The 8,676-nt window shown below is 52.8% G+C and overlaps 1 protein-coding gene across 1 annotated transcript in view; it reads left to right on the plus strand.

The window, feature by feature from the left end:
* The window catches only part of HS6ST2 (heparan sulfate 6-O-sulfotransferase 2), a 132,268-nt gene extending 124,493 nt beyond the window's left edge, over positions 1-7,775 (plus strand). The window contains exon 2 of the mRNA XM_085325491.1: positions 4,940-7,775. Within this exon, the coding sequence (XP_085181617.1) occupies positions 4,940-5,642 (703 nt within the window). The 3' untranslated portion in view covers positions 5,643-7,775. The remainder of the gene's footprint in view (positions 1-4,939) is intronic.
* Positions 7,776-8,676: the final 901 nt, after the last annotated feature.

The following is an 8,676-nucleotide window of genomic DNA, read 5'->3' on the forward strand; positions in this document are numbered from 1 at the left end:
ACTTTCTTGTTTTCAGTGTATTTGTGCCCGTGTGCCTTATCCGCACCAAGGAGCGCATGCTTCGGGCTGAAAAAAATCTTAAAATGCTGCCACCTTTCTGTGCCCCAAACGCTGCTTTTCTGCAAGCCTCTCCCATTTGATCGTCTCGGGGCGACGATGGGCTGCTGTAATTGCTGTTCTTGCAAAATCCAGCTCCTTTTTTGGGGTTCCTCTAGCGCTCGTCTCCCGCTGCGCTTGCTGTGGGCAAATAGCTGTACAAGCAACTGCTGTTGCTCGTAASTGAGCTTCCACCCAGCGTTGTAACGGGCAGCGACGGGCTTGCGCGGTGCTTGCAAGACCTGCTCCTGCGGGAAGCTGTTCCCTGGGCGGGCTGGGCGAAGAGCTCACCCAGCTTCAGGGCGGAAATCCTTCGCGAGCGGCTCGGGGCCGGAGAGGAGCCCGCGCGTGGCGCGGCCGAGGCGGCTTTTCAGCGCGGCGGGAGCTCGTGGCTGGGCTGCGCGTAGGGCTGGCTTCCTCCGGGAGGAACTTGCCATCTTGCAAAACAAAATACTTAGCTTCTTTTTTTTTAAAAAAAAAAACAAAAACTCATGTGGTGACTGGTTTCTAAACGAGCTCCTGATTGTGCATTGCTTCGGCTGACGCATCCTCAATGAGACGATTTTTTTTTTATTTCCTCAGTGTCGTATGCAGAGTAGGTTTCAGCCCTTTCCTCCCCTGTCTTCTCCCAAAGAAGTGGAGGCACCGGCATGAATTTGCCTCCCATTCCTGGCACGTACCCGTCAGTGTCCAAGGTGCTGTGGCCAGGCTTGCCGTCTCGATCAGCTTGACCTAGATACAAACCGATGTGCTTGAGCAAGGTTAAAACTTGGCCCGAGTTTTGCTGGGAAAACAGGGCTGCCCCAGGCTGCTCTCCGGGGATCACAGCCCGGCTTCTTCGGCTGCGCGTGCCGAAGCCGTGGTTCCTGGGTTTCGCTGCCCTCCGGACCCCGGCACAGCCCGATCGGGCGGCTGGGATGCTCCTCGTGCAAAAGCTGTCGGTCTCTCGCCCTCTGGGCCCTTCTTGCCCCAGCCTTGTTTCTAGGTGGAGRTGGGAGAAGGTCCCTCAGCCCCCCAGCCCATGCCCTCCGCTAATGGGCAAGGCGTTTAGCAGATGTTTAGCTTCCAGCTCCTTAGCTCACAGCTCCATCAAGCCGGGCTCAGGTTTCCCRGCCCGAGGCACGGCAGCCGCCGGCGTCTGACCTCCCACCTTCCTCTGCCRCCCTGAGCGATTAGGCAGCGTGGCAGCCCTCTGCCCCCCCCGGCAGGGATCGATACCCCTCTGCCGGGGCACCCGCAGGGATTTGGACCTGCAGCGGCTCGGAGGCGCAGAGCCCAAGCCGGCGCGGTCCTCGTGGAAACCCTAGCCGCTCGGACCCCCACGCTGAGCCTGGCCAGCAGTTGCGTGGAGCCTTTCGGTGCTGTGTTTTCTTTCACTGTTGTAAAGCAGCACAAAAAAGCCATCGTGTCAGGGTTGCGTGCAAATCCAGAGTCGGTGGCACAGCTGCCGAGCTGTGTTGCTGGGGACCTGCTGCGCTGTGTCCCCCCAGCCCAGCTTTTGCGGTGCAGGCAGTTGGCTGGGCGTTTGTCTGGACTGAGCCTCTGACCTTTTCTGAGCTCCTCTGCAGTAATGGATCGTGTGCAAATACTTCACTGCTCCCAAAAATGATCTCGCTTTAACCTTGAGGTGATGTGATAAGCGGAGCAGTTGATGTAGCACAAGGAGCAAACTCAACGTCATGAGACTGTGCTGTCCCTGCTGTCCTCAAGGGAATAGYTGTGCGCGGGGAGATATCAAGAGCAAATGACTGTCACGCCATCTCTGATTCCTCCTGGCTCCAGGGTCAACCTACTTCTTGGGCAGCCTGCAAKCTCCTTTTGTTCTCTGCTTCATAGGTATCCAGTTAAACCTTATCCTAAAACCTGTATTTCTGATGAGTGCAGCTTTTTGTAGATTGGAGGGAGGCCACTGCAGTGGGGTTTGTGCTCTACCTGCAAACATGTTGTCTCGGGCTCTGCAGTGCAAGCTTCAAGGAGCGGGCAAGAGCTCAACACCCTCTTGTCAAGGTAGCAGAAAGAACAAGCTGTTATGTACAGAGCTAAAAATAATTGCAAAGCTTTGAGTCTTCCTCCCAGTTACAGCAGAAGACTGAGGCAGCAATGGCCGAGTCCATCTCTGGCACGGATCTGCCTTGATGATGCATTAAAGCTCTTGCGACTTTTTGAAGCTCGGTTCAGATAAATGCTCTGCAGCATGGCTGCTTTCCTGGAGCTGCCATGATTTCTGTCTCAGATGAAAGTGGCTTGGGGCTAACCCAAAAGCTGGTGTTCCCGAAAGGGAGGTTGTCTTTTTCGGTAGAATTTTAAAAAAAAAAAAAAAAAAAGCTGAGATGAGCCCCAACAGCTGACAAAGTGGCTTTCTGTATGTCTTGAAACCAAACTGTGTTTGGGGAGAAAACAGCCTGGCTGTAGGAAGCTGTGCTCAGGTCAGGTGGGATATGGGACCTGTGTGGAGCATCCCAGAAGCAGGCACCTGCAGATTGCTTGGTTTCCRGAGCAGAGGGTTGGGGAGCAGCTCAGACACTTCCACGCTCAGCGCAGAGTCAAACTTGCAGTTTTATTCAGCWTCTTTTACGTAATCTTCCTCGCCTGCGGCATTTTCCCATGAGAGGCGCTGATGGAGATATCTGCCCAGATTGGCACCAGGGATGACAGTGATCCATTACGATACAGTTTCTTCCACCAACATACAAGTTTTATTCATTCTTTTGTTTTTACAACGGCAGCCAAGTGTGGCTCTTTGTCACCGCCTGTGACCTAAGAGCAGAAAGGCTGAAGGATTTGAGCTATGATAAAACGCTCGCTGTATCGATCTTGGCTCAGGATTTGTTTCCCTTCTTGCATTAACTCCCATCGATTGCTGTGATGACCTCAGAGCGTTCGGTGTGGTCGGCCCTCGCCGGCAGCACCTCCGCGCCCGGCTCTGCTCCCAGCTGTGCCGAAGCGCTGACCAGCCCGGAGAGCGGGTCCGGCCGCGCTTGGGCCTTGCAGCACCAAACCTGCGAGCAGGACCGGGTCCGTGCCTGCTCGCCGCGTGGCCGGTTGGCGTGGCAGCGCGCGTGGAAAGCCCGTGGGCATGTTGCCTTCTCCAGCATAGCCACAGACCTGCGGATAAACTAGTCGCCGAGCGAGAGGGAAACCCTTCGCGTCCTTGCCAGGGGGCAGCTTTGGCTGCAGAAGCCACGTYGAGGTCGTGGTGGAAGCTCTGGGAGCCCGGGCGTTTCGGCAGCCCCAGGGCGAGCGAGGTGCCGCCGTGCCCTGCCACCGATCCTTTCCTGGGCTCCTTACCTTCCRTTGGGTTTGCAAGTTTGCTTTGCTCTCCATTTACTTGTCTATTTGTGAGGCCGGCTGCTCTGAACGACAAGAGCAACGGTGCAGCTCCAGGCTTGCTCTCGCGGCGCTGCTGCTGCTGGAGCCTTTTGGTGCCTCCGATTCCCTCCCGCGCGCACCCAGACACGATTCTCTGTGAAACGGTGACATCTAGCGGCTTTTCTTCCGGRGGAGCCACCGAGCAGCAAGGGCTGGACGGCGACTCCGGAGAGCAACCGAGTACCCCTTCGTGGTGCCACCACCGCAGGAGACGGTGGTCGTGGCCCAGAGGGGCTCCCGCAGCGATGCCGGCTCCGGGCTCCCGGCACGTGCTCCTCTGTGGCCTCATCCTGGAGCAGTGGGGTCCAGAGCAGGGAAATTTGCTCATTAGCTGGTTTAATTCTGTTTGCTGAAGCAGATCGCTATCACTCCGATAGTGAATCTCCACTATCTCCCCTCTCTCGTCTTTGCATCCTGAGTCAGGTGAAAGCAGGAGGATAGAACAGGGAGTCTGCATGGGCTTCCCTGAGATCCTTGTTTCAGTGCGGATAGGTTGGGGCTTCTGGGAACATCCCGTGTGTCTGACCGGAGAGAGGAGGTGCCTGTGCCTCGCCGGCGCTGCGCTGCTGAGGGCCACCGCTCAGCAGGAAGGGCAGCAAGAGCAGCGCTTTGCAGAGCGCGCAGACTTGTCAGGCCAGGTCTTTCGTGCAAGAAACGTAACACGTGGTTCTGCACTGGAGCTAGAGCTGCCGCTCAGGACAAGAACAGTATGCTGTTGTTTTTGGAGCTGGGGGTCACCTGCAGCGCCAGGCACAGCAAGAAYGAACAAGAAAGCTCGTTGCTTGATGTAGGTGTATTTTCCGTTTTTCTCAGATGCAGCTTGGTAAAACGTTGGCTCTCTTGGTCGTACGCAGCATGTCCCTTTCGGATGGGACCCCTTTGCCTTCTCTTCTGTGGGCAGAGCCTCAGAACGGGGCTGCTAAGGGAGGATTTCTGTCTGCACCAGGTAGCGGTGGGCAGAGGAACTGCACCGTGGCTCTCCTTGCRCCTCCTCAGCAGTGCTGGGGCGGTGGGGCTTGCTCTTTGTGTCACATTTCCTACTTTCCAGCCTGCCTAAAAAGCAGATCCTGGCCAGCACCTCGCTTGGGTTAGGGGCCGCACCATGGGAGACCCTTTGATAACACTCCTGCGGTCACAGGAGAACATCTGCAGAAGCAGCCAGCAGGAGCGTGTTGCCACTCGTGCCGCAAAGGCAGAGGGAAATGTTGGGTTCCCGGCAGTCTCCGTAGAGGCAAAACCTAGTAAGCAGAGGAGYACATGCACAGTGAGATAAAACCCTTTTACGCTGTCCTGTGGGGAGCTTGTTCAATCATCCTTCGCCCTGGGCAGGTGAACACTTGCTGTGGAGCTCTTCCCAGGAGGGTTTCTGAGGCTCTTAAGTGCATCTCCACGTTTCTATTGATTTTGAACGTTACTGTGCTCTGTGCTGTGGACACAGGTGGCTAAACGCTCTGCCTTTCTCTCCCCTTTGCAGGAATTTCTACTACATCACTATCTTGCGTGACCCCGTATCCCGCTACTTGAGCGAATGGCGGCACGTCCAGCGCGGGGCGACGTGGAAGGCGTCCCTGCACGTCTGCGACGGCAGGTCTCCCACCACCGAGGAGCTGCCCAGCTGCTACACGGGCGACGACTGGTCGGGCTGCTCCCTGAAGGAGTTCATGGATTGCCCTTACAATCTCGCCAATAACCGCCAGGTCCGCATGCTCTCCGACCTCAGCCTGGTGGGATGCTACAACTTGTCCGTCATGCCAGAGGAGCAAAGAAATAAGGTTCTGCTAGACAGTGCAAAGGAGAACCTGAAACGTATGGCTTTCTTTGGCCTTACTGAGTTTCAAAGGAAGACTCAGTATCTCTTTGAAAAAACTTTTAACATGAATTTCATCTCGCCATTCACACAGTACAATAGCACAAGGGCCTCCAGCGTGGAGATAGACGGGCAGACTCAGCAGCGCATCGAGGCCCTCAATTTTTTAGACATGGAATTGTACGATTATGCAAAAGACCTTTTTTTGCAGAGGTACCAGTACATGCGGCAGAAGGAGCACCAGGAAGCGCGGCGGAAACGCCAGGAGCAGCGCAAGATCCTGCGGGCCAAGCAGGCGCACCTGAAGGAGCAGGGCGAGAACAGCTCCACCACTGACTACATAGGGAACGTGGAGCGGTGGCGGCGATAGTCGGGGCTGAAGGCTTCGCAGGAGRCTCCCCGAACACCGAGCAAAGCGAGCCCCAACCCAACGTGCAAATCCGAGACRACAGAGTAGTCCAAACAAATCATGCTTCTGAAATATTTGGAGCAAAAAGAGGTTAAAATGTTGCCTTTGCAGTTGCCTTTGCAGTAAATGTTGTACTGTACGTGGAACACTTAATCTTAGTGTGTAATTAAATTGTCCTTTTTAGGCTGGTTGGATTATTTATGAAATACAGGAGCCAAGTAGGCTCGTCGGAAATGGTTGCTTGGACGTTTATTAAAAAAAAAAAAACCTTAAATTAGTTACAAGTACAAAATGGGATGCTGGAAAATGTTTATGATGTTCTGCTGAAATCTATCTGGAAAACAAACTCATTTCCTAATAATGAGCATTTAACATAGTCTCACAATACAGTATATGCGCAAAACGTTTTCCCATTGATTTTGTCTTAATTTTATTTTAATAATTTGTTTTCAAAGGGCACCAACTGCTTATGATATTTACCAAGTTAACGAATGGACAATGAAGGGAAAAATAAAGGTCTAGAAAAAATACCGACTAGTTTTATGTATAATATTGGCTTTTAAAAGGARTAGAAGTAATTTGTCTAGTTATATAAATATTTACAATTTTAAACTTTTCTACCTACTGCTGTTTAGAGTTTTAAGCTTGGTCTATCTCATATTAAAGAAAAGAAACCCACACATACTTTTCTGAACTGAATGCCAATGTTAAAGAAGCTATTTCCAGAATTTTTCAGGGCAGTATAATTTTAACCATTCTGGAAAAGTTACAGCACATCTTCATGTTTCATAAAGCCTTTTCCAAATTATTCTTCTATGACAGTACCTGATTTTACATCTTTCTTACCCATTAGAATGCGTAATGCTGAATTTATCAATCCTTAATAATTGGTGATATAAACTAGATGAAATTTGTTGCGGATATTTGTATAGTGTCTTTAAAAAGTCATAAAACTCTCTAGTCCCAGCAATATKATGAAGAGAATTGCTCAATTGAAGGAGAAGTAGTTTTACACTTGAATTACGATTTACTTCCAGTAAATCTTTACTACACAATACAAAAATAGGGCTTTTTTGCTACACTCTTGAGCCCTTCTTAGCGCTGACGGGTTAGCGGTGATTTAAAAGTGATGGATCCAGTTAACATAGCCATAGTTATACAGCAGGAGAGCGCTGCGTGGGGGAGCGGGGCGTAGCTCCGGAGCCGGCATCGCTGGAGCTGCGTGCGTGGAGCGGAGCGGAGCTGCCGCCCCGGCGAGGACGGGCGACGGGGGTGCGAGGGGGGCGCTTAAATCTCTATGCAAAAAACCTCTGCAAGGCTTCGGTTCTAGATGGAGCGAGGCGAGGAGTTTTGCTGCAGCCCGCGGCGCGCTCGAGCGTGGCGCGAGTGGCGATCTCGGCCCCGGTGGTACACGCGATGCTTACAAGGCTCACTTGCACTATTTCCTTTTTGCCTCTAACATTATACACAAAGGAGGCGGCAGGGGGCATAAAATGAGGAAGAAGGCTTTAAAACGTGCGTCTTCACGGCTCCACGCCTAAGTTTATCTAGAAGTTGTGTTGCATCTGGGGTCACATTGCAGCCGGCGTGGGCAGCGGTCCTGCCGGGGCAGGCGGAAAGCGAACCGGCAGCAAACCGATACCCTGCGTGAGCAGCGTGGAAGAGAGAATAACGTTGTGTACAGCAAATTTTTTTAAAAAAAAAGAAACAAGAACTGCGGTTGCCAATATGATGTCTCCGTTGTATTTTGGTTTTTATGGGGAAAATAACTCGCTCTTAAAACTGAAAGGCACTGCTGTAAACGGGACTTGACTGTGAGCTGGCTGGAGGGCCTGTTGCAGAAGGTGCATTTTGTTTTTATGCTGTGGTGTGCATGGTTTACAGAGACTAGTTGCATTTTCTTTGCGTATACCGTTTATTGTATATAGGGGGTGTATGAATATAAGGATACCGTTTTTGTCAGAATCATATCAATTCTACTGGTTCCCACTGTAGATGCTGTCTTACCGTGTAGATTTACAAGCCGATCCACTGACTCTGATTGTGTAATTTAACAATAGAACTGATAAATAAAATTTAACTACAGTCTTCTGATTTTTATGTGATTATTCCTTTACCTGACCACGGGCATCGGGAATTGCGCAGCTGAGAACGGAGGACAGCTGTGGCGCGAATGAAATAGCTGCCGACAGGCGAGTCCGTGAGCGTGAAACGATGGTTCCTCGGCAGTGCGTTCAGGCTCCCGCCGTCTCGGGCACGGCCCCTTCGCGCKCCCTCCGCTTCGGGAGCTGCTGAGAAGGTTTTGACCGCTTTTCTGAGCGGTCCTCTCCTGAAAAGCAAGTTGTGCTTTCTGCAGGTTGTCGAGATTGCTGCCGGCGCCCTGCAGCTCTGTAAGACTGTTCCTGCACGTGTGTGTATATGTGTTTTTTTCCCTTTGCTGTACTCCCCACTCCTCTTGCTCCAGAGCTGCCTCTGGAAGACGCTGGCCTGGCAGCCAGTGTCCAGGGCRTCCTGCTGTGCGGAGAGGACTTTAGTTTTCCACTTGAAAAACAGAAAAGCTAAACCAAAAATTAGACGCAAAAGCAAGCGAGCATGCAACAAGCATCATGTCCAAAATCAACCAGAAAAGCTGGTTGTATAAACCGGAGAAGTTGTTTATTCTTGTTACCGTTATTATTTGGACGGGGACTTTGCTTTCCGCACGGTTACAGCACGTGCCCCGCGAACGGCAGCGCGCGGGCCGGTGCGGGAGGCCCCCGCTCCCGCCGTGCCCCGGGCAGAGGGCAAGGCAGGGGCTCAGCGCGCGCGGGGAGGAGCTGCCGCCGGGACGACCGCGCTCGGGTCGTCTCGCACCCTCCGCTGCGTTCGGGAAAGACTAAACACGCGTTAGGAAACCTCTCCCGAGCAGCGAGCTGTCTCCAAGGTCGAGCCGGAGATGTGAGCGCGGCCGGTGCTGGCTGCGGCAGCCGGGGCTGGCGGGCGGCCCGTGGACGTG

The sequence above is a fragment of the Rhea americana genome, unplaced genomic scaffold, assembly GCF_003343005.1.
Source record: "Rhea americana isolate MKP2758 unplaced genomic scaffold, rheAme1 scaffold_98, whole genome shotgun sequence".
NCBI classification, from domain to species: domain Eukaryota; kingdom Metazoa; phylum Chordata; class Aves; order Rheiformes; family Rheidae; genus Rhea; species Rhea americana.